At 36.5% G+C, this 26,953-nt stretch overlaps 1 protein-coding gene across 1 annotated transcript in view; it reads right to left on the reverse strand.

Annotated features, from left to right (window-relative positions):
* The window catches only part of RYR2 (ryanodine receptor 2), a 735,760-nt gene that overhangs the window by 199,031 nt on the left and 509,776 nt on the right, over positions 1–26,953 (reverse strand). The window contains exons 37-46 of the mRNA XM_071207362.1: positions 23,122–23,227; positions 21,685–21,828; positions 19,823–20,096; positions 15,790–15,904; positions 14,192–14,324; positions 13,864–13,967; positions 8,996–9,131; positions 8,306–8,492; positions 6,016–6,121; positions 1,476–1,596 (exon numbers count right to left, since the gene is read on the reverse strand). Of these exons, the coding sequence (XP_071063463.1) occupies positions 1,476–1,596; positions 6,016–6,121; positions 8,306–8,492; positions 8,996–9,131; positions 13,864–13,967; positions 14,192–14,324; positions 15,790–15,904; positions 19,823–20,096; positions 21,685–21,828; positions 23,122–23,227 (1,426 nt within the window). The remainder of the gene's footprint in view (positions 1–1,475; positions 1,597–6,015; positions 6,122–8,305; positions 8,493–8,995; positions 9,132–13,863; positions 13,968–14,191; positions 14,325–15,789; positions 15,905–19,822; positions 20,097–21,684; positions 21,829–23,121; positions 23,228–26,953) is intronic.

The following is a 26,953-nucleotide window of genomic DNA, read 5'->3' on the forward strand; positions in this document are numbered from 1 at the left end:
CATTATTCTGAGGGCACAGTTCAGCTCTAAGACAAGGATGATAAAAATGTGTAAGGAAGTCCCTCAGCTAATATTGCAGGGATGGGGGGTGAGAGGGGGATCAAGCTGCAGAGGCAAACCTCATATACTAAGCATACAACCTATAATAATAATTATGGACAACCAAAGATGCTTGCAGAAACAACAAACTTGTTATTGACATATATAAAGAAAATATTGACGGTTGAGGTTTTGTAGCTGATTTAAACACATATCCACAGTAAAATAAAAACATACAGGTTTCTGTCTGCCTTCTCTGTAAAAGGAAAGCTTTAAATGAAAAATGTGGACATTTAACAATGGCAGATGATTGTTTCAAAATGAATTTTCATTTTAATTGCAATAGCTCAAAAGAAAAACTTTTGATGCACAATGTGGACAAATATTTCACATTTATGAATAAAAACAACATAAAATAAAAATATGGCACAACTAGGTAGAATGGAAAAGAAACCAACTTAAAAAATCTTGAAGGCTGCTAAAGGCAGATATTTGAAAGAAAACTGGGAGGTATGTGGAGACTTTTAGGGTAATTCCAAGAGGAACTGCAGTCCATTTTTTCATTCTTAGTTATTTCCAATATTATATCAAAATATAGGCTTCCCTATTTCCTAATCTGTATGCCACTGGTATTCTTATCTTTGAAGTTTTAAATAAGTTTTGTAGTTCAAAATGGAAGGGAAGGAAAAGATTTTCTACTTAAATCAACATGAGTTAGAAGTCAGATAAAAATGCAAGTAGATATGTACACAAGAAAAAGAAATGGCCTAAAGTAAACATTTAGTAAAATAAAGCTATCAGAATAATTTTAAGGTCCAACTTTCCCTCCTAAAGTCACAATGAGTGTTCAATCACTATGGCAATTCATTTCACTTTACAGATATGGGTTTGGAAAGTAACTTTTCAAGAGACTTTCTTTTTTCATAATCATACGGCTTGCAAATAAACTACCTTCAGGTACTTGTGGAGCTCTCGAATCTAGTCTTACTTTTACTAATTAGTCAAATCTTTAAAAATATTTTCTCCTTAATCTTGAAAAGAACACTTTTGTCAGCACCCTGAAAATTTTCAATAGTCCAAGTCAAAAGCTATGACCATCATTTAAGAAGATTCATTCAAGAGAGACAATGAAAATTGTCACAAAGAATGAATTAAGGAGTTGAAGTCACAAAAGATAAAGAAGAATGGAAACCAAAGAGCCCAGGAGGGAAATGACATACAAAAGGTCATGCAAAGAATTAAAACCTCATTGCAAAGATGGTTGTTTAAAACACCACAATAAGAATAGAAAATATTTTAAAAATAACATACTTTGTTTTAAGAAACTTAGTGTAACTATGCTGCAAGGGGGAAACTATTGAGTACTAACAATATTATTTAAGCCATCTTTTCATCCAACTTAGTAATGCATTACAAGGAATGGAAGCTGGGCTTACCTTTGGCAACTGTGGGCATCTGAAAAGCAATGCTGATTACTCCCACCAAATCTCCCAGTGGAATTAAGGATCTCAAAATAGACCTGATCCTAATGGCTTCTCCCTTACCAGCATGAATCAACTAAACAAGAAGAAAAATAAAGGGAAATTAAAATAACGTTGTAAAATCAGTGTTGTAATTCTATCTAGAAAACTTGAAGTACAGGAACCATGTCTAAAATAATTTTCTGTAAGTATACATATAAAGGTAGAACTCTCTCAGAAATGGTTGCTTTAGGCTTGCAGATAGATAATTAACTGTCTATATAGTTTTCAGTGAATTCAACCTACAACAAACTTTACTATATTCCAGGCAGCTGGTTTGTTCATTAGAGCAATGGTTTTTGTGTTGTTTTTTTTTTTTTTGAGGTACCAGGACCAGGGATTGAACTTGGGATCTCATATGCAGAAGGCTGGCTCTCAACCACTGAGCCACATCGCCTCCTGTGAGTTGACTCCCTTGTCTGTTTGTTTCGCTTGTTGTTTTTGCTCATTTTTGCTCTGTTTTGCTTGTGGTTTGCTCATTGTTTGTTTTTTTGTTTGTCTTCTTCAGGAGGCATTGGGAACCAAACCCAGGACCTCCCATGTGGAAGGCAGGCACTCAACTGCTTGAGCCATATCCACTCCTACCACAATGGTTTTTATCTTTTTATTTTTATTTTTTTTTAAAGATTTATTTTTATTTATTTAATTCCCCTCCCCTACCCCGGTTGTCTGTTTTCTGTGTCTTTTTGCTGCGTCTTGTTTCTTTGTTCGCTTCTGTTGTCGTCAGCGGCACGGGAAATGTGGGCAGCGCCATTCCTCGGCAGGCTGCTCCCTCCTTCGCGCTGGGCGGCTCTCCTTATGGGTGCACTCCTTGCGCGTGGGGCTCCCCTACGCGGGGGACACCCCTGTGTAGCACGGCACTCCTTACGCGCATCAGCACTGCGCTTAGGCCAGTTCCACACGGGTCAGGGAGGCCCGGGGCTTGAACCGCGGACCTCCCATGTGGTAGACGGACGCCCTAACCACTGGGCCAAAGTCCGTTTCCCACCACAATGGTTTTTAATCCCCTTCAGGGTCTAAAAACATACTGAGAATGTGATGAGTCCATGGACACTCATCCCTCTCCCCAATTAAATATACAAACCTTTATGTAACAGGAACCTCTGTTTAAGAACTCAAAAGTTAGACTATAATGTTGATGATAAGATTATAGATGTGATTTCCTGGAAGGCACTTAACTTCATTATATAGCAAAGAGCACTTCAAATTTTTATCATCCACATAGTAAAAAAAAAAATACTGCTTATCAAAAAGTGATACAAAAGTGTTTCAAACTACCTTGCACAAATACTGTTTATCAAATGGAGCACAAAGCTCTTTTGGGAATAAATTATCATATAAATCCATAATAATCCAAAGAGTAATAGATACAGAAAAAGACAAGAAGGTCAAAAGAAAAGTATAAAAGATCCAACAAAAGACCCAGGCATGTGAAAAATTAGTATATTATAAAAATGGCTTTTAAAGTCTATGTGGCTAAAAATAGATGGTGATATTATTAATCAAGGAAATACATATTAAAAGAATTCATTTCATAAGAAATTTGAAAATATTCTATTTTCCCTTAAAACCAGCAGTTGGGAATTGGGAAAAGGGCCTCTAAGAAGAAAATTTTGGATCACATAGAAGCTAGAGAAACTTAAAATCACATTTTTGAATGGCTGCTTAGTAATTTCTCCTTTTCTATTTTATAAAAATCACATGCAATGCCAAGCCTCATGAGGGATAACAATATTTTAGCACTAATTTATAATCAGCAGCAGTACAATCAAATTCCAAGAATGAAAAGAGAAAAAGAAAATCTAATATGAAGGGAAAACAACTATTTTTAGTCTCTGAACATATACTAATATTTACGATGGATTTAGCCTCTTTCCTGCTAGGTGATGAGAATTTCATTGTATAGTCATTTATATTCCACCCTGGTTTCTCCAAAGGATGGGTTTATAGTGTAGGGAAAAAAATGCAGCACAGGAATCCTAACAGTCCTGGGCTTTTAGACTGTCACTGGCTAATAAAATACCCAAGACACAACCAAGAATCTCAGTGAGCCTCTAACATAACGCAGGTTCCCTGCAGCAGAACGCACATCTCTGCGGTCACCCCTTGGGCTGAAGTGTGGTTTGCTGGCCTGGCGAGGGGAGCGGCCGCGGTAGGCCTAATTCCACTGCCCCCATAATAGGGTGGTTGGTCGGGCCCACTGCCACCCCTGAAGGAAGCTCGGCATGGGCACAGGGTGCCCTCCCCTCGGGTCTCCCCTTCTCAGCAGCCATGCTTCCGTGGCCGCCCCTCCTCCCAGATGGCGCCACCCGATGCCTTGTGGGGCGGCACCCTTCTTCTTCCTTCTCCCTGCTCAGGCGCAGGGCAGAAAATTCCAGTCTGCCCTTTTCCCCTCCCCCGACAGCAGCAACAGCCAGGCGTGGGCGGGAAACTCAAGTCTGCCCTCCACCCCAGCAACAGCAGCCACCAATCCCTAAACCCTGCCCCTTCCCCCAGCAACAGCGACAGCCAATCCCTAACCACCACCCCTCCCCCATCCAGCACCGCCCACTGACCTTTCTCCAGCAACCAATCAGAACAGGGCGTGGCTTCGACCAATCAGCCTTCCCCAGCCCCTATAAAACTGTTGCCTCTCCCTCAATAAAGTGGACTTGCGTGTTTACCTTGTCTCCGCGGTAGTTCTTCTGCCGTGCGCCCTCCAGTCCTGAGAGCCCCCAACAAGGGCCTGGCCTCCCTTGTCCCCAGTTCGTCGCCTGTTTCTCCGGGCGACCCCTTCGTCGCCGGCTTCGCCGGGCGACCCCGTCAGCCGAACCACGCAACCCCTTGTGAGACTGATCCCTCGTCTGCTGCCGGACCGACCCCTCGTCCCAAGTGGGACCGACCCCTCGTCCCAAGCGGGACCGACCCCTCGTCCAGAGCTGGACCGACCCCTCGTCCGCAGCCAGACCCCACCTCTACCGACCGAGCAAGCCGCCGCACATCTCTTTCTTTTTCCACTGAAGTGAAACAGCACAATTTCTGACATATTGGAGGCCTTCATCTAATAGTTGTTGAAGACGAATACATTTCAGAGGTGACAAGGCTGGGTCCCCATTTGCTTTGGTTCTTTTCCCCTTAAATACAGACAGGACACAAGAACAAAACCTCATTTTATGAGCATAATTTCTCTCTTAGTTCCTCCGACATTTTCATTCTAATAGGAAAATGAAGAAATACCATGAGTATAAGGTTTTTTGTCTGTGATCACCGCCTGCATACAAATTTGTGATATTTCAATATCCCATTTTTTTTTAGAGATTTATTTATTTATTTCTCTTCCTCTCCCCCCACCCCAGTTGTCTGTTCTCTGTGTCTATTTGCTGCGTCTTCTTCGTCCACTTCTGTTGTCAGTGGCACGGGAATCTGTGTTTCTTCTTGTTGCATCATCTTGCTGTGTCAGCTCTCCACGTGTACGGTGCCATTCCTGGGCAGGCTGCACTTTCTTTTGCACTGGTGGCTCTCCTTATGGGGCGCACTCCTTGCGTGTGCGGCTTCCCTATGCAGGGACACCCCTGCGTGGCAGGGCACTCCTTGAGTGCATCAGCACTGCACATGGGCCAGCTCCACACGGGTCAAGGAACTGCGGACCTCCCATGTGGTAGACGGATGCCCTTACCACTGGGCCAAGTCCGCCGCCTCAATATCCCGTTTAATAAGATGAAAATCTCACTAGCAGCAAAGTTGTTTCAAAATCTGGACTTTAGATTTTCTAAGATTCTAATATTCTCCAGTATATTTAGAGCATATTTGTAGTTCAAAATCCGTCTACTGCAGCCCAGGTCAAACTGTGGCTTGTTTCTCATTGTCAGATCATAAAAGCGATTTATGGCCAATTTTATGGGTACTGGCTAGCATTTTAAAAATGACTATAACAGAACAAAGCAATAGATTATGATAAAGTAGAACATACCAGAGTATATCATAGAGTAAAAGTATTAATCCATGGCACTTTAATTTCATCTTTGTTAAAAAGTTCTGGAATCACTAATCAACCATGTCGGCTCTTGCTATCCCCCACTTCCTCCCCCATTCCCCAAACCAGCGGCAAGCACACAGAAGCCCCTCACAAGGACTGAAGATTGTACATTAAGAACACTATTCTTGGTAGCAGCAGTTGCTTTCTGCGCAGGCTAAAACAGCAGAGGGAAAAGACTTTGTTTCTTTTTAAGATGTGGAAAGGATATGAGTTTAGAAATGATGAGCGTCTTTCCCTTCTATTAATGACTTGTACTGAAATCGCATTACTAATTTTTACAACCAATAAGACATTTCCAACTAAACAAACGTGGCAAGAAATTAGGTCTGAGCATTATTTTTAATGGCACAGGAGGACGACTGGTTCTGGATGGTTCCGTGTGCTCTGCCAGGAGCCTGTGCCTGTACCCTGGCAGGGAAAGCAGCCCGGGGGGGCACTCACGTGCATTTCGGGAGCGCAGCGCCCTAGCAGGTCGATCAGAGCCGCATAAAAGGTCATGATGGCATTGCCCATGTGGATCGTGTCGTCCTCCTCCTCTTCTGAATCACTTCCATGGATTTTTCAAAGGAAACAGAAGGAAACGGGATAATAAAGCACTCTCTCGGGCATGTGACATACAGCTCAGAAGAAAGAGACCTTCCCTTCTTTTTCTTCTGGTGCTGTTCATGTAAGATTTTTTAGCTACAGTTTGACATTTCTAAAGGGAAATAACAACGGGTTAAAGACCAGATTTGAGATTCTATCATCAGGAGCACACCTGGGGGAATTTTATGGCTCCTCCCAAAGAGGAAAGAGAGGAATTGTTAATTTGAAAGAGTCTGCTTATTTCTAGTGGTAGAGTATTTACATGAATTAAAAATAATTAATGGTAGAACTATCTAAGTTTAGACTACTTTGTAAATAGTACACATTTATAGAAACAGTGGAAAAGATCTATCACATAAAAATAGTAATATAAGGCACCCAATACAGTGCTTTGCCTAAAATCAACACTTTATAGATGTTATTTCATTTACTCACCTATCCACGCTGCCCCATGCCTCCCCTCCAAAACCCTCATGTCTCCCTCCCCTTTGCAGTGAGAAAAATAGAGATATTTTATTATCTGGCTGACTGGAGGCAAATCTCTATAGCCCTGGAGGCTCCCGTCCCTCCCGCTGTTCGAGGCAGCTTGGCAGGGAGCTGACTCTGCTGGATTCAGCAGGGCACAGCGGGAGAGCCAGGCCTGGGCGATGACCTGTTCCTGTACAGCAGGCTGTTCCCAGGGCCCCAGGAATACCCGCTTGCTGGCGTGGGCCTCAGCCAGCGAGCTCATGCTCCCATCTAGAATCCATCCTGGCTGTGGCATGTACAAAACAGGGAGGTCCAGGCTATACGTGGGAGGAAGAGGCTGGCAGGACCGTGTGCACGCTGCTGCTCTGGGGCTTGACAGTGTTCCCCAGTAAGCCCTACGTTATAGCTGCACCAGCTGTGCAAATGCTGTGGGTGGGAGGCCCTCTTGCATGACTCTCACCTCCACAGGTAAAAGACATTTGAAAGTTCAATAAACAAAATGCTGAGTTGATTCATGTCTATCATCAGAATCAAGCACCAGCAAGGGATCGAGTGAAGAAATGAAAGCGAACAGCTGCCTCCCCTATCTGTCACTTACCTCCTTGAATGACCACATTCTCCTTCTAGACTTTACAACTGTGGCAGTTTGCGATTATTTTATGAATTCCAAAGACAGAAAGAGTATGTTTATAAACTGACCTATTCCTCTGGGTGTGCTACCCTTTACTGCATTAAATTCAGCGGAGGTGTCGTTGATTAGATTACCCGTTAAGATTAGGGCTTTTGAGTTGACTGTGTCGATAGGCGTGACTTAGGTTGAGTCCCAGCCCCCTTGCTGGGTCTGTCATACAGACAGACATACAGAAGAGAGAGCTCTGTCATTTTTGATCCCGACATGTGACAGAAAGAAGAAAGCTCAAACAGCTGAAGCCTGGAGGAGAGATGAGCATTTTGCCTGATAGCTTACAGCTAGATTGAGAAGAAACAGTGGAGACTGACAAAGGAAGCCCTATGCCAGCCTGCAGCAGAGAAGGGGAAGAAGCAGGGCCTAAGGAACCTGAAGAGGAAGAGGAAGGCCAGAACGGAAGGAGAGCCCAGGCAGGGGTCAGGGCAACATGTGGCAACTGGCTTTGGTGAGCAAGTAACCTTGAGATGTACTTTTTATAGCCTTGTAACTAAGCTATTACCTCAAATAAATACCCTTTATAAAAGCCAACCGATTTTTGTATTTAGCCCTTTGACAGACTAATACACCACCATTCCAGTTTAGGCAAGTGGCCAGTGCTCCTGTAAAGGTCTTGTTCTCTCACACAATAATCATGAAAATGCATTCTCTACTAGCCTCCCACTAACTCTAGTCCAATTCCAAAGGCTCATCTTCCATCTTTTGTAATAAATCACTTTGCCATCATCTCTGGGAAAATCTACAGAAAGTATTACCTCTTAAAACCAAAATTTCTCTTATATCTATACAATCATTCTTGGCTCATTCTTTGTTCATTTAACCTATTTCAATAACAAATTCCATTTTTCCTCCAAGTCTAAAGCATTCTATTTTCAAAGGGAGAAATCTTAAGTACTTGGGAGTCAGTACAATCAATAGAATGCAAATTATGTGCTGTAAAATTTCCCGTCATGTACTATCACTTATTTCTGAAGGTGTGTACATTAGACCTACGGTGTTTTACTGGATCCACTAGCTGGTGAGGGACCATCTCTGGAAGGATCCTCAGCTATTTTTATAGCTTCTTCCATCACTGCAAGAAGACCATTTCCACCTTCTCCCCTCAAAGCCGGACCAAAACACTCAGGCCTGCGAATAAGCAATCTGACCACAACATTTGCATTCTCTTCCACACTCTCCCCTAAAATGAAATGGGGAACATAAATAAACAAGTATTGATTATACCGAAGTTCTGAGCAAGTATGTATTATACCAGTCAGTTTGTAAAACCAATATTCAATCCACATGCTAATTTTACTTACAAAAACAACACGCAGTAAACATTTTGTGCCCCTACAATTTTCAAAGTAAAAGCATTATGGGGGTATAAACTATTCATTATCATTAATTTGTTTCGGGAAATAATGTCCTAATTCTAACTGTTATCTGCAATTCAGTTATATAAAATTTATAAACGGTGATGTGCCTAAAGATTTTAATTTAATCATGAAATCAAGGCATTACTACCAAAACAAATTCTGTGAGAAAAATTAAAGAAAACTACTGATTATAACGTGTATGATTTCTTTACTAATATTCCTTTTCCTTGTTGAAAATTCTGGGATAAATCCATATTCTTTTTTACTGATTTCTATGTGGTTTTTAATAATGACCAAGGAAGAACACTGAGCAATCTCATCCTACCATTACAGAAGACAGCAAATCGGAGAAAGTCAAGATATCTCTCTCCTTCAACTGGATTCCACCCAATGTCGGGATAGCCCTTAGACACCAGCATTTGGCAGCTTTGCAGTCCACAACCAGCCAAATATCGAACTACCTACAAACAAGATGATAAGCAAGGGTTAACCCCTGGGAGAAGAATCGTTCAATACTTACACTGGAAATGAAAACTGATATCCTTAAAGAACAATTTTAAGCAAATGCATTTTTGCAAGTAAATTTTTTAATCCCATGATAATTCACATGAACTTTTAGTGAAACCTCAGAATTAAGAACGATTTAAAAATCACAAAAATTGCAATCATACTAAAAATCTGAACTAAGTCCAAGAAAGAAAAATATTCCTGAATTTCATTTAATTTTGAGACGCTTACTTAACAAAAGGAATATTTGCTAAACTTCAAAAATGTGAAAGATCTTTGGCCAAAAGCAAAAAAAAAAGTTTGAATCTATCTAAGATATTGAAAGAGCCACCTAAGATACAAAGGTATTTTAAAGAGATGAATTATGATGTATCAACTTAATGGGAGTGAGCAGGGTTTGAGAAGACAGCAGAGAAGTAAAGAAAACCTAGAGTCAAACACCCTTGGGTTCAAATCTTGATGCATCAGTTTGAGCACATTACTTAATTTTTAAAAAAATTTTAGTCTAGTACCGTATATGTAACCTAACATTCCTCCTTTTAACCACATTTGAAATACAATTCAGTATTGAATCTGTGAATAACTTAGGGTAGAAGTGACATCTTAACAATATTTAGTCTTCCAATTCATGAGCATGGGATGTCCTTCCATTTAGTTAGGTCTTCCTTAATTTCCTTTAGCAATGTTTTGTAGTTCTCTGGGTATAAGTCCTTTACACCTTTGTTTAGATTTATTCCTAAAAATTTGATTCTTTTAATAGCAATTGTGAATGGAAAATTTTTCTTGATTTCTTCTTCCAACTGTTCATTACTAGTGTATAAAAAATTATGGATTTTGGGGTGTTGACCTTCTACCCTATCACTTTGGTGAATTCATTTATTAGCTCTAGAAGCTCTGTTGTGGATTTTTCATGATTTTCTCTGTATAGTAAGATCATGCATCTGCAAATAGGGAACATTTTACTACCTCTTTTCCAATTCTGATGCCTTTCATTTCCTTTTCTTGGCTAACTGCTCTGGCTAGAACTTCCAGCACAATATTGAACAACAGTGGTGACAGTGGGTATCTGTGTCTTGTTCCTGATCTTAGAAGAAAAGCTTTAGTCTTTCACCATTAACTAGGATGTAAGCTGTGGGGTTTTGTTGTTGTTGTTACTGTTTTTTATGGCCTTTATCATGTTTAGGAAGTTCCTTTTATTCCTAGTTTTCTAAATGTTTTTGTCAACTAGGGGTGCTGGATTTTATCAAATGCCCTTTATTCATCAATTGAGATGATTGTGAGTGTTTTTTTTCCTTCATACTGCTAATGTGGTATATTACATTAATTGATTTTCTTATGTAAACCTCTCTTGGAAACCTGGGATGAATCTCACTTGGTCATAGTATATAATTCTTTTAAAGTGTTATTGGGTTCAGTTCCCTAGTATTTGGTCAAGGATTTTTGCATCTGTAGTCATAAGAGATACTGGACTGTAGTTTTCTCGTGGTATCTTCATCGAGCTTTTGGTATGAAAGTGATTCTGGCCTCCGAGAATGAATTAGGGAGTGCTCCCTCCTCTCTAATCTGTGGAAGAGTTTGAGAAGGATTGGCATTAATTCTTAGAAGTTCTGGTGTGGTTCCCCTATGAAGCCATCTGGTCCTGGGCTTTTCTCTGCTGGAAGGTTTCTGATCAATGATTCAATCTCTTTACTAGTTATTGCTTTGTTGAGATCTGTTTCTTCTAGAGGGAGTGTAGGTAGTTAATCCATTTCATCCAGGTTATCTAATTTGTTGGCAGCAGCTGTTCACAGTATTCTTTAATAGTCCTAGTTCTAACAGTGGTGTGGATAGTAATGTCCCGCTTTTCATTTCTGAGTTTAGTTCATTGGGTACTCTCTCTTTTTTCCTTGTTAATCTAGCTAATGGTTTGTAAATTTCATTGATCTTTTCAAAGAATCAAATTTTGGTTTTGTAGATTCTCTCTATTGTTTTTCTATTGTCTATTTAATTTATCTCTGCTCTCATCTTTGTTATTTCCTTCCTTCTGCTTGTTTTGGGTTCAGTTTGTTCTCCTTTTTCTAGTTCTTCAAGTTTTGAGGTTGGGTCTCTAACTTGAAATCTTTCCTCTTGTCAACATAAACATTTAGAGCTAAACATTTCCCTCTGAGGACTGCCTTTGTTGCATTCCACTTTCAATAACAGAATATCTAGACAGAAGATCAATAAGAAAATATGAAACTTGAACAAGTCATTAAACCAACTAGACCTAACAGACATATAGAGGGCACTTCACCCAAGTCACAAAAATTCAAACATATTGAAATCATATGATGTATTTTCTCTGATCTCAATGAAATAAAGCTAAAATTTGGTAACAAGGGGAGAAATGGGGCACTCACAAATTTGTGGCAATTAAACAATGCACTCTTAAACAATCAATGGATTAAAAAGGAACTATTGTAAGGCAAATGAAAACAAAAATACAATATACCAAAATTTATGGGATGCAGCAAAGACCATGCTGACAGAGAAACAGTTTTTGAGCCAGTTTTGTGTCTATAAAATTTGGGATAACACTACCACTTTTCAATTGTTTAATTTACCACATTAAATTTTTCTTTAGTTTCGTTTTTCCAAATGTTTTTTCTATGTTAATGCTGGTCCTCTAAAATATTTTAAAAGTGATTCAATTTCTTAAAAACCCCTAAAGCAATAAATATGATATCAGACTGCTAGAGCTATTTACAAATAGCTCAAGTTAAAGCAGTTCTAAAAAGAAATGAGTAATGTAGTTTAAATTATTTTATACCAAGTTTACTGAGATATAATTTACATACAATAAAGTCATCCATTTTATACATTCAATAAGTTTTGACAGATGTATACATCTGCAAAAGCACGACCACAATCAAGAGGTAAAAAGGCCCATTGCCCCACCCCGGTACCCTGCCCCTTGCAGACAGTCCCTCCCTACAACTCAGTCACAGACACCAACTGATCTGCTTTCTAACACTACAGATTAGCTTGCATTTTCCAGAACTTTTGATAAATGCTACCGTCCAGTATGCATCTGCCTGTGCCTGGCTTCTTTTGCTCAGCATGATGATTTTCAGATTAATCCATGTGTAGCATATCTCACTACCTCATTCCTTTTTATTAATGAATATCATTCCACTATACAGATATACCCCAATTTTGTTTATTCATACATCAGTTGATGGACATTTGGGCTATTTTTAATAAAGCATAAATCTTTGTATGAGCATATATTTTCCTCTCTCTTGAGTAAAAACCTAGAAATGAAAAGACCAGGTTATATGGTAGGTATATGGTAACTTTAAGAAACTAACAAACTGTTTTCCAAAGTGACTGTACCATTTTTATGCCCAATGGCAAGGTATGAAAGCTCCAATTGCTCCACATCCTTCCCACTACTTGCTATTGTCAATCTTTTTTTTTTTAATTTTAGCCACTATAATTGGTAGATAGATAAAAGATTTTAAGTAATATATGGGAAAAAGTTCTCCTAAGATTGGTCAAAAATGTATAGATTTATGCTACTCAATTGGCATGTCAAAAATTTTTGTGAAAGTTAATTCCTTCATGACTTCAACAGATATTTATTGAATGTCTACCCAGGGCCAATGCTAAATTCTATAAGACACAGACAAAGCAGTGAACAAGAGAAAAAAATTCTCTGACCTCACTGAACTTACATTATAATGAGAAGATTTTATAAAATATATCAAAAGATAGATTTTAATAAAATACATTTATCTAAAAATATAAATATATGAAATGTGAATAATATTTACATAACTATAAACAAGATGAAAATATATTTATGTATATAGTACTTTTTTTTTCAAATTTTGAATATGAAGCAGCACACTGGGACAGGAAGACCTTAAGAAAAGACTGGGAGAAGAGGCTTCAGTTTCAAAGAGCCTGGGCATGGAAGATTTGATCAAGAAGGTACCTTTTCAGGAATGACTGGAAGGAGATCTGGAAGGGAGCCAAGAGGCTATCTGTGGAAGAATACAGCAGACAACAGGAACAGAAGTGTAAAGGCCCTGAGGCAGAAGCATATGTGCCATGCTTCAGTGTAACTGGAGCAAAGTAAGAGAGAGGAGAAAGGAAGGATATGGACTCGACTGATACATAGGATGGAATGATGCAGGACTTCTTTTTTCCTGAGTGAAAAGGAAGTATTTGGAGCAAAGGACTGGCATGATCCTTTTCAGAGGATTATGGCTACTAATTTAAGTACAGGCTATAGGGGACTAAGGGTGGGATCAGGGTTCCCCTTAGAATGCTACTGCAATTACAATATGGGGGGGAAATCTATATTCCGGTAAGCATGAATGGCTTCTTATGCTTAAAATGCATGGCCTCAGGGTATCACTGATGCCTCACACTGGTGTATATCAACTTACGTATATTAGAGATGTGGGTATGAGATATTAAAACAATCTTTTCAGGAACTGAAACTGTACAATTAAAGCAAAATTGATAGCAAGGTATCATCAAAGGAAAAAAACATACAAGAATGCAGATAGAGTAAGTTGATAACCTAGCTCAAACCACCATACAAAGTTCTACACGATCAGAGGAAATGCATTATCTTCATCTTCTATTTCTTTATCACTTGAAAAACAACTATAAAGAAGTATCACACATACACATTGGGAAGGAATTCTGCTTTACCTTTTCAAGATCTGGCTCACGTAAAGCTAATGCTAGTTCATTATTATCCATCACAGAGGCTGCCGCCACATCCAGTGGTGTTGAACCCCTCATAGCTGGGGACGCTGTTCATGCAAAGGAAGAGGAAAAAAACTTGGATTGTGCCGTAATACAGAATTCCACATGAAAACACACTTTCTATTAAAATATAATTTCTAAATGCAATCTATATATAGCATTAATTTAAAATTAATTTACATTAAAGTTTAGTTCCTGAATGCGATCTACACACACACACACACACCCCTTTATATCTTAAAGATTAAGTAAAAGGTATACCTTTACTTACCGAGACCAACACTGCTGTTTTCCAGTAAATAACTAAGATGATCAAACATAGCTTTTTGATTCTGCCTACTTATACGACAGAAGTAACATAGAAAACGGCAACAGTTGGCCACCATCTTGGGAAAGGTGATTTCCTGTTCAAAGAAAGCATTTAGTTAATTGTGAAAGCAAATGATCTTTATAAAACTGATTTCAGAAATGAAGGTCACATCATATTGCCAATCCACGTGCACCCATGTCTGCCAATCCTCAGCTAATAAAACCTTCAAATGTGGCAACTTTGAGTCACCAGGTCTTTGATCCACTGAAAATCAGGCCTGGCACTAAATCAGAACCTCAGCACCATCAGTGGGTTGGATCTGGAATTAAGCTATCGCCCTGAACCCAAAGGTGGCTTGAACCTGGTTTAGGAATCTGGTGGATTCAATTGTGATTCCTGACTAGGCCACTATTAGCCATGTTCCTTGGGACAATTATGCAACATCTTTGATTCAGTTCTGTGAAACTGAAATGATATAGACAGTAATACTATTTTAGGAAAGGGGAGAAAGGATTCAATGAGATACTTTATGAAAAAATACCCAATCTCCATAGTAGGAACCACATAATGATATGGACTGATTCTCCAGGGTTTCACAAGCTCACAGATTTGCACACCTCTTGCCTACTGAGATGAGTGCCCTGCCTGGAAGCCCTGTCTGCTAGGCTCCACCAAACACATCTCCCTTGGAGGCTAAATCTTGTTACAGTATACTCAGTTGCTCTCTGGAATCCTGTAGTAGAACTTATTATACCTATCTTTATAAGAGTATACTCAGTTGCTCTCTGGAATCCTGTAATAGAACTTATTATACCTATCTTTATAAGTCTAACTGGTAGCCTGAACAAGGAATATATGGACCCATTTCCATATATTAAAAAATACACTAATTGTTTATGTATGTTTATGTATGAGTGATATATTTCAATAAAAGAAAATAAAAAATACATCGCAAAATATATGAAATATTGAAGTATTTTGTATATTAGAGGTCAGAAAATTGCATTGATTTACATGAAGTTACTTGCTATATTAGTCTACTAATTTGGTTTTAATGAAACTATTTCAAATTTAGTTACTTAAAAATTCATTTCAGAGACTTAGAACAAATACAATATACTCCAGAGTATCAATCTCAAATTTGGATCTGAATCAAGATTTTAGTTGCATTAGCTTTAATATAATTCAGGGAATTTGCTGAATCTCAAGAACATGCTTATGTAAGGGAATTCTAATGTGAAGGCTCATAATTCAAAATCAGAAAAATAATTGATATAGTATTAACTTTTAAAGTTTTTAAATATCCTCTAAGAGAGAATAATTTAAGAGACTGAAACACACACAGTATAAAACAGAAAATTTTGTTAATATTAGGAAGAAGAAAAAAGTAGGACATCCAACTCTCAGTTTCTAAGATTTAGTTTTGTTTTTCCAATGAATGTTCTTTAAAAAATAATCTTCTTAAGATGACTATGAACGTCTCTATTAATAACATGTGCTCCTGTATTCTGGGAGGTGATAAATAAATTACATACCAAGAAGCAAAGGCTGTTCTTTACCTTGGACTCACCACCTCCCAGGACGTTGACCATGACTTCCATCACTGTCTCGTGCATCCCAAGAGCCCTCATGAGATTAGGGTGCTGGTAAAACACTTTATTATTCATGATATCCCTAAAACGGACAGGATAGAATGGGGAAAGCAAAGAGGTGAAGGAAAAGTTAAATACAAGTGTATTGAAGAGTTTCTAATAAATCTGTTAGAAATCATTACTGATCTGTATGAAAAAGTAAAAGTAATCATAGTTAAGCCACAAATTTAACATTAGTGCAACTAATTGCATTTTCCTCAAAGATATTGAAAATATTATGAAAATGGTATACAAATATTCAATTCTTAAAAGAAAAAACTATTAAACATGTAAGTAATTTTTATGAAATATATTTTGAACACTTATCATTCCTAATTTATAGATCTCCAACTATGTACCGTATTGTACATACATTGTACCATAATGAGTCAATATTATACTATATTTTATGAAAACTCCTACATAAATTCTTTATATATAACTATCTCTGCTTTGCATATATATTTACAGTACTATATTTATTATTTGTATGTATAATTACTGTAATGTTATTTACTGTTACATTCATGTCATCATTCTGATGAAAGGCTTTTAAAATTACATATTCTCCAAGAGAAACTAAATACACACAAAGAACAGGCAGAAATAATTAACTAATTAAGATATTCAATTTAAAGAAACAGCAGTAGATGATACTTACATATTTCAAATTATTAGTACTCTATTTCATATTACTGCAACTGTGTGTGAAAAGTATTTCTAAGGATCTTAATGTTTAGTCTGCATTACTACTTTTGCAAATAAAGAGTTCATTGGCTGCTTTTTAGAAAAATCAAATCAATGCAAGGGTCTTTTCTATAAAACCCTATCCTGTCAGAACTACAGCAAGAAAGTAATGTACAGCTTGCAAAACTGAAATCTTTCCTTCAATCTGATTTCTTAATTACAAGAAAAGCATTAAATATGTAAACAATTTTTATGAAATATATTTTGGACACTTACACTTCCTAATTTATGGATATTCAACTATGTGTTCAACCTCCTTGTGTATAGTAATATGACTCGGTATTATATTTATATGAACACCCCTATATAAAGTCTTGATATTCAACTATCTCTGTGTTGTACAACTATTCATTTAGTCAATTTATGCTAAATTTCAGGTACCCTGGCTATATCAAAAAGTAGAATAGTATGATTCTTATTGTTTACTGTTTTAATAAAGAGAGCTTATTTAGAGCATGACTCAAAGTTATTTGGGGAACAAAGACTAATACAGGTCTGATCTAGTTCATGCAAGAAAAAACTAAGGCAGAGAAAGGGATTCTTTCCCTTTACATTAGAGACACAGCATATTTGACAATAAAACTTTCAACTTTCAAACCACAACTTTATTCACGGTATTTATTCTCTAATTAATTCAAATCCTTTTAAATGAACTATATTTGGGAAATATTTAATTACAAAACTTTAACTTTACTACTAAGTAAATAAAAAAGATTTATAATTCTACTGCCTAGTAGGCAGGTTGCCATTTATTAAGCCGTCCTCTGTGGAATATTTCTAATACCATAACATTTTGAGTTTTGACACTACTGAGTGATTTATATACACTAACAGAAAATGCTGTTGTATGTTAAGAAATAAAGTGCTCTTCGTTTTCTGGAAGATTTTCTTTTTTCCATTTCATTCATTAAGATCACTTCTTTGAGAGGTTTCTTCAGGTTAGATTTAAATATTAGTATTTAAAAGGTATTAGTATTTAAATATTGGTGTTCAGAAATGACCCATACCCATGCATTTAAAAATAAAGTCTGTACAATTTGCTTATGATATTTTGGCTGTTCTGTTCCTGCTCGGCCCCATTAAACTACATATTCTTAGTGTGCACATAATTTATGACCATTACCCTTTCCTAACCAAGAGGCAAACATTATCAAGAGTTTGGAATGTAATCTTTTAATTATAAATATTTAATAGGCCTATGACCAATGTAGAGTGTTTTTTAGTTTAAAGCATATAGCAATAATATCAAGCTATCTGAATCTTTCTACACTTCTTTTTCTTCACTCAGGATTGATTTTGAGTTCAGTCAAGGAAAAAATATGGTTAGTCCATTTCATTAGTTTTTTCCAAAGAACTGACTCTAAGTTTCCTTGATCTTTTTGTTATTGTGTTCTATTTTATTCAGGTCAGAAATTATCTTCATTATATCCTTTTCTGTGGGATATTTATACTTATGTGATATTATACAATATTTACAACTATATTAGCTTTTGTTTTCTTTTTTCACTATATAATTGTCATGTACATCACTTTGCAACATTCCACATTCCAAATTTCTTAATCTGTATGTTTAGGTATTTTTGGAGAACATGTTATAGCTTGATTTGCTTTTATTTTTATATGGTATTTTAATTCCATCTTATTTCCATATCCCTGAATTATTCATGCTTATTAATGGCTGCTTAGATTTACCCATATATACCCAGTAGTATACTTACTAAAACTTATTGCATCCCATTCTTTCCCTCTCAATTCTTTTACTTTTTCCTAAAGTACAGCATTTAGGATAAAAATTTTAGAAGTTCTTTCAATGACAGACTGCAAGTAAATATTCTGAAAATACTTTTATTTTGCCCTTATTCTTGAATATGGGGTATAAATTCTAACCTCCAAGTCTACATGAAGCAGAAACATGATTTGAATTCTCAATTCAGTAACACATTCTAAATTGGTTATTTTCCACAGAGTTCTGATCTATAGTTTTGCTGTTGGGAATTCTAAATATTTTTTATTTACAAGAATTCTGGATTTCCTTTCTATTGTTTTAATATGGTCTATTTATCTTTAGTGATGTAGTGTCACTACAGTATATCTCACCATGGATGTGGAGCTAATGTGCTTTATGAATTCATGAATTCATGTTTTTCATCAATTCTGAAAAACTACTCAAATATTCACATCCTGTAATTCATCTATTATGTTTTTTTCTAGACATTGCGTTCAGCATATGCTGGAACTTTTATACTATCCTCTTGGTCTAATTTCTCTTTTATATTTCCTTATCCTTACCCTTCTGTGCTCTTCTAAGTAAATTCCTCAGATCGATGATTCAATTTATTAATTTTCTCTTCAGCTATATCTAGCTGCAGTTTAATCAATTTACTGTTTTTCATGCCTATTTTAGAAGCTCTAGTTGGACCTTTTCCAAAGCTTCCCAAACTTTTTTTATGTCTTATTCTTGGAGATTTGTCTTATTCCCTTCTGTTTTTTAACCACTTTAAATGAATTAATTTTATATTTTCTTTCTGACTGCCATTCTATTGTCTGAAGTTCTTAGGAATCTAATGCCACTGATTACTTATCTGCATACTCACTCTTGGTAGATTGTATCCTTATGTGACTTACAAGTTTTGATTGTGGGTTAATCATGAGTAGTATTTAGGTTTTCCCTGAGAGATTTCATTCTGATATGAGTTAAGAAAGCTTCCGTCCTGACCAATTTCTATGTTTATTTTTCAGTTTGGGGAAACTCAGACTCTAAATGAGTATAAACTGTAATTCCCAAATCCATATAAGGCACAAGTTCATGATGTTGAACTCTCAGATTCTTTTCCCCTGCCTTTATCCTGGGCCAAGTAGATAGTGGCAAGCACCCTTTTCTTCTGCAGATAAGCTCCCCCTCTTGGATTTTAATGTGATTATTAACCTGTATCTTTATATATGATTGTACTTTACTGAGGGATTAAAAAAACTCTAAGGTATTTGTTGCATATCACGGCTTCATTAGCATCTAGTTTTCAAATGATTCATATTTTGTTACTGAGCAACTTTCTTATTTAGCTTTAAAACAGTCTCTAAAATTAAATCTATTTTAATCATATCATCCAGATAGTATATTTGCATTAATATACCTATTGTACAACTACTAAGACAAACACTAGGAAAGAAGAAATTATAAGACAAAGGCTTACAAGACAAGACTTAAACAATTTACCCTAATCCACGAATCATAAGCTTCTCTTCTTCTTTGCCCATCCTGACACTCAGCAAAGAACGTATCTGACCAAGAGATGCCAGCAGGTTGATGGTATCTTCCACGGAGACACCATTTATAGTGTATGTCTTTGGCAGAGCCCGAACCAGACCCCCGATACCATCATACTGTCGATGGAGCAACACAAACATGGCCCTCACCAGCTCAGGGTCTTCAATGATGGACTCTTGAGCCCATCGGACCATGGTCTCAGAAATCAACTGCTGAAGAGTGGCTGTGACATCATTATGGGTATTTTTTTTAAAAAGGAAAATAATAAGAGAACACAAATCAATTGAATGTTCAACTGCATAACCTATAATCCCAAATTAGTATCTATATTTGCACTGGAACTAAAAGCTGAGACTATTCTTTGAAGAAAATAAACTTCATTTAATATGAATAGATAGCATACATATCTCAATTAAAATCCATTATGGACATAAAAAGATAAAAATATGTAAACCTTTCTTTTAAAAACCAAAGTTAAAGTGTTTAAGCTGTTTCAAAATGAGTCGCTTTGTCAAAATCACACTTGGCAATCTGTGAATAACTGGATGTATGGCAATTAATATGAGAGGCCCTATTAATTTTACTTCTATTTGCTTTGCTATATTCCTCCCAGAAATTCTTACAGTATATATCTTCATAAAGATCAGTCATGAACATTCAAAGAGGTATTTGTTTGTCCAACTGTCTCCTCAATTAAGCCACTTGCAATAATGAATACATGTAGTTATATGTTTACTTAAATTTGGATTCCTAATTGTCACTTAAAATGCCACTTAAAAGGATTAGACTGCAAAGCTGTATTAAAGTGAAAAGTTATTTTATTCACAGAAGATTACTTGCAATGCCTCCTCCAATATAGTGCATTTAAATGCAACACGAACTTCCAAACCTCTTAAAGTAAACAATAAAATTACAAAAGCTAAGAGGGATTGATGTGACCAATTCATACACATTGATGCTATAGACACACTGGCTGATTTTAAGAAAAAAGCTATTTAACTTGCATCTATAAATCATTTAAGGAAAAACTACCATTTAATATAATAAAAAAGGCAGATAATATGCCAATATACTTTTATAGATGTCAAAATCATGCTGTCAGTTTTAGTAAGTCAAGATTATGAACCTGAAAATATTAGTAACAGAAAGCGATTAAGAAACTTTGATCTCTGGTTTTGTGAAACACTTAACTCAAATTTGTGATACTGAAGAAGAAATTGAGAGGCAATTGTAAACATAAAGGTTTCCAACTGCAAGTTAGTTAAGAAAAACTAAAAAACTTTTAGTGAGTTTTTTTTTTCTTTTGGAAAAACTGTTAATAAAAGAGTTCTACATCTTAAAATAAATGTGGTTTCATGGACTAGCAGCTGTTACCCTTCAGTTAAATGGGATATAGATGCATCAGAAATGCATAGCCACTTAAGAAAATATTTTAGAACCCAAATATTGCTATAGGCAATATGTATTTAAACTTTAAGAAAAGGTTTAATTTTTGTAAAATGCAACAGCAAAACATTTAGATATGAATGTTAAATTGACCCCTTTATACTTTTTCTCAGTAGTTAGTTCTGACCAAATACCTAAATTTTTAGTTCTCTAAGGAGTTCCATCCACCTTATGTGCTTCTCTCGACCTAGAAATATACTTTGCTGTTGCTATTTCTGGCACCTACAGGCATCTATTTAATAATCTGAGTATTGGATGTTGCAAACGCAATGATCTCACTGGCTCATCTAGGGTAATATTCATTCACAGGAGCAACAGCTTCCAGCAGGTGAGTCATTTTGCCAGTGTCATTTCATACTGCTTACAGGACTTCTTGGAGTCACTCTCAACTGATTTTTCTGCTTGTTTCTTCTTCAGGTATGTCACTTTTTCTACCAGGGAGAGAAGACGTCCTCTAATTGTTAAATCACTGTTTCCATCTAGAGACCCATCTTCATCCAGCTCAATTCCTAGGATGAAAAATATAAGAATAAAGCAAAAAAAGAAAAAAATTATAAGAAATACATTTGGGGGAAATAATTCTCAGGCCTTGAAACTTTTCCCATTCATACTTTATAGCAATTCTGCCATGTCTCAGTCAACATTGAATTGTGCAATCTTGCCTACTAGCAATCATGGATAAAATTCATTTTCCTCTGCTACCCTCTTTCTGTTTTCCTCATTACTGTGAGGTCAGAGCTACCAGCAGCCAGAACAAAATATAAAACTGACCAGAGACCAAATGGACATTTGAGGAGTTGACCCTTCAACATCCTTAACTTTGGGCATGGTCAGCCTAGACCTATAGCCCTGTCCTGTCTAAAACCCTTTCTGGACCTTCATTCTCCTCACTTGCCTCCAAAAAGTTCAGTGGTATTTTGATAAGTAGAGTGACAGATCAGGCATAATTAGGTAAAATAAACCAGGGAATACTTCATATTTAAAGCAACAATTCTACTATCTTGGAGTATTCCTTTATTTATAATATATATATACTATAATTTTCCTGCAGTCATGTTGTGTTACTTCAATCATAAGTTGAATTAATATGCAAGATGGTATGTTTATACTCTATTAAAATAAAAGTAAAAATAAGCACCACTTGTGCTATATATATTCACTTAAGACATAGCTAATTCCTTTTCTTTCACTGATTCATAAATCTTATCCACAAGATTGCATAAAGGAAGAAAAGAACTATACCCAGAACACTTAATAAGTTATATGTTTAAAATTCTAGACTAAAAGGAGGGGAGAGGATTTCCCTTAGATTTGGATGGTTGACAGTTAACTTAATGCAGAATTTCCTTAGGCATTAGTTAATTTCAAAAGATATATGCTGAATTTCCTAGCACAGTCCTAAAAAGGACCCTTGAAAGTGTTTATCTACAACTACTTGTGTTCAAATAGTTTTAGGCTAAACCAACCTAATATTCACAGCTCTCCATAAAAGCACCTGACTCCATGCTCCCGATGCCCTCTTCCTACTGCCTGCCAATGGGGGAATGAGGGAAAAGAGAGAAAGGATTTTGCCATCTTTTTCTCCTCACTCTGCCTGACTTTCTGATCTTCCTGCTCCTCTGATTGCCTCATAATAGGAACACTTAACCATTTGCCATAATAAATATTCTGGTACTAATGCCTAACAGGTATTGTGTATATTTGTGAACCCACTTACACATATATATGAATATATATACACATTTAATTTTGCATCCATGTGGATTACATATAATAAGAATTGTAAATCAAGAAGACCTTACCACAATGCGTCATCAAATCTTCATGAAAATCCAAGAGTTGGTCTCTAATTTCTTCAGGACATGGACATTCGCTTTTGTCATCCTTAAAATTGAGAAGCATATTGATCTGAAAGTTTGTAAAAACAAGAAGAGCAAGGGAGAAAAGAAAGGTGAATTCAGGCTTGACACAGCAAAAAAACTCCAAAGATCATAAAAAGAAAAGATTGCAAAATCTGCTTTTGGGTATTCATAATTATTGCCCAACAGGTGAGAAAGAGTTGCCTACACCACGCAACTAGTACCACAAAACAAATAGAATTATTCAAAGCTTAATAACCTGGCCAATCATCAAAAGCATTGCTTCCTCTTTCTCATTTCCACAGCATACTGGATTCATGCACACATTTAGCAGCATTATTAACTCAAGTAAGGGATCTAAATGTTATTTTTTTTACATGTTTTATTATGTTTCCCCTAGATTTATATTCCTTTTTTCCTAGCTACTTTCACCCTTTAGTGAATATTTTTAAGAGCTCTTTTTGAGAAAGATAGATGCAAAAAAGAAAAATGTATTTATTATTGAAAAGTAATAACAGAGTAGATAATTATGCCGTTGCTAACGTTACTGGTTCACTTAAACCAACTGAGGGAAACTTCACACGTTTTAGTTTTAAACACTATAACATTAAATTTACGTATAAAGAAAAGTCTGCTGCTGTCGCATGATTTTACCTTTGGAAACAAATTGAAACGTTCTTTACAGAATTTTTAAATGCGATTTAAAAAAATTCAATTGTTACTTTGAGATAATCATAGAAACAATGAGAGAGATCCCGCCCAGCCCTTTTCCCAGGTTGCCCCAACGGTAACATTGTCCACAACTCTGGTCCATCCCAAGGGTGCTGAGGCTGGTCCAGTCAAAAGAGAGAACATTTCCATCACCATAAGAGTCCTTTCTGTTGCCCTTTGATGGCCCTATTGACTGCCTGCTCCTCATATCTAACTCCTTGCAACCAATAATCTGGACTCCATTCCTACAAATTTTTTTTTTTTTTCATTTTAAGAATATCATTTAAAAGGCATCATGCAGCAGGTAAATTCTGGAATGGCTTTTTTCACTCAGCATAGTTCTCTGGAGATTCATCCAGGCTGTTCTGGGTAACAACTATTCATTGCTTTCTATTGCTGAGTAGTATCCATGGTATGGGTAGACCACACCTGGTTTAACCATTCTTCTCTTGAAAAACATACTGGTTGTTTCTCGTTTTTTTTCATTTTTTTGTTTTTTGCTATTACCAGTAAAGCTTATGAACGTTCATTTGCATACAGGTTTTTATGTTAACATAAGTTTTCATTTTCCCACAGTAAATAACCAAGAATGTAATAGTAGGTTATGGGCTAATTCTCCATTTAGTTATTAAAGAAATTGCAGAACTACAGTCCAGAGTAGCTGTACCATTTTATATTAAACTAGCAATGTAATTGTGATCCAGTTTCTCGGCAGCCATGCCAGCATAAGGTGTTGTCACTATTTATTTTTTTGCCCTTCTCATTATTGTGTAGTGATATTTCATTGTGCTTTAATTTGTATTTCCCTCATGGCTAATGATGTTGCGCATCTTTTCACACACTTATGTGCACCAGTATATCCACATTGGTCTGTTCATGTCTTTTGCCCATTTTCTAATTAGACTGTTTGCTTTTTTACTGTTAAGTATTAAGGTATTAGTCCTTTGTCAGATATGTGATTTGCAAATATTTTCTCTGAGGCTGTAGCTTGCCTTTCCATCCCATTAACAGGGCTTTTCACAGAACAAAAGTTTTAAATTTTGATAAAGTCCAACTGACTGATATTTTCTTTTATGAATCATGTCATGTTTAAAACTTTTTGCCAACCCAAGGTCATAACACATTTTTCTCCTGTTTTTCTTTCTAAAAGTCTTATAGTTTTATATTTAAGTCTGTAATCCATATTGAGTTAATTTCGGTAAAGTGTATGAGGTTTACATAAAGGCTCGTTTTTGTATATGGATGTCCAATTGCTCAGTCATCATTTGAGGAAAAGAGATCCTGATTCTGTGGAATTGTTTTTGCTCCTTTGTCAAAAATCCAGCTGGGCCTGAGTAGGTCTTTCGGGGTTCACCATTCAGTTCCATTAATCCATGTCTCTACCTCTCCACTAACACCAGGGTCTTTATGTTTTCCTGAAACTGAGTAGAGTAACCCATCCAACTTTCTTCTCTTCCAAATACTGTTTTAACTACTCCAGTTCTTTTGCCTTTATGTATGTGTTAGAATACTATTTGCATCTACAAAATATCTTGCTGGGATTTTGATAGGAATTTCATTAAGCCAGTTTACAACTTGGAGAGAGATGTTATCTTAACTATCTTGAGCCTCCTGATTCAGCAACACTGTATGTCTTTTCATTTATTTTGACCTTCCTTCATTTCTTTAAAGCATCAGTGTTATGTAATATTCATATTAGTAACTCCTATGAATGTTTTGTTAGATTTACCCCTAAGTATTTCATTTATTTAAGTGACTTCATTGCTCACATGTTCATTGTTAGTGTACAGAAATATAATTGGTTATATTTACCTTACATCCTGTGAACTTGCTGACCTGATTTACTACTTTTAGGAGTATTTTTGTAGATCCCTTGGGATTTTCTACATAGACATTCATGTCATATGTCATCTGCAAAGAGAAACAGTTTGACTTCTCCTTTTCCAGCCTGCATACCTATTATTTCCTTTTCTTGCCTCACTGCACTGGCTAGAATGGCTGGCTCTAAGCTGGGAAGAGTGACGGACGTGGATGTCCTGCCTTGTGCCCGGCCTAGGCAGGAAGCTTTCAGTGGTTCATCATTAAGTGTAATGTTGGCTGTGAGGACTTTGTAGATTCTCTTTAGCAAGCTGAAGACGCTCCTCCCCATATCCATGTAACTGACAGTTTTTATGAGGAATAGGTATTGAATTCTGTCCAATGCTTTTTCTGTATTAATTGATATGATCATGTGAGTTTTCATCCTAAGTCAATATTTATTGACTTTTGAATATTAAACCAGCCTTACCGCCCTGGCATAAACCCCACTTAGCCATGGCATATAATTCTTTATGTGTTCAACTGAATCTACTTGCTCATTTTGTTAAGAATCATCCAAATGCATGAGGATACTGGTCTGCAGTTTTCTTCCTTTTGGTTTTGGTATCACAGTAATACTAGCTTCTTAAAATGATTTTGGGGGAAAGCAGAAGTGGTTCAAGTGACTGAGCTCCCACCTACAACATGGGAGGTCCCAGATTTGGTTCCCAGTGCCTCCTAAAGAAGATGAGCAAGATAGCAAGCTGATGCGATGGGCTGGTGCCAGCACGTGATGCAACTAGATGATGCAACAAGAGACACAAGAAGGAAAACATAGTGAGGCACACAACAAAGCAAAGAGTGGAGGTGGCTCAAGTGATTAGGCACCTCCCTCCCACATGGGAGTTCCTGGGTTCAGTTCCCAGTGCCTCCTAAAAGGTAGATGAATAGACAAAGCAAGTGCAAACAACAAGGGAATGGGGAGAAATAAATAAAATAAATCCTTTGGAAAAAAATGAATTGAGAAGTGTAACCACCTTTTGTATTTGCTGGAATAAATTACATAGAATTTGTGTTCATTTTTCATTAATGTTTGGTAGAATTCTCCAGGGAAATTTGGGCCTGCAGATTACTTTTTTGGGAGATTTTTAAATTACCAATTTAATTTCCTTAATACTTATAGGACTATTCAAAGTATTTATTTTGCATTGGATGAGTTGTGGTAGTATATGTTTTAGAGGAATTAGTCCATTTCTTCCAAGTTGTC

Source organism: Dasypus novemcinctus, chromosome 13 (assembly GCF_030445035.2).
Source record: "Dasypus novemcinctus isolate mDasNov1 chromosome 13, mDasNov1.1.hap2, whole genome shotgun sequence".
NCBI classification, from domain to species: Eukaryota; Metazoa; Chordata; class Mammalia; order Cingulata; family Dasypodidae; genus Dasypus; species Dasypus novemcinctus.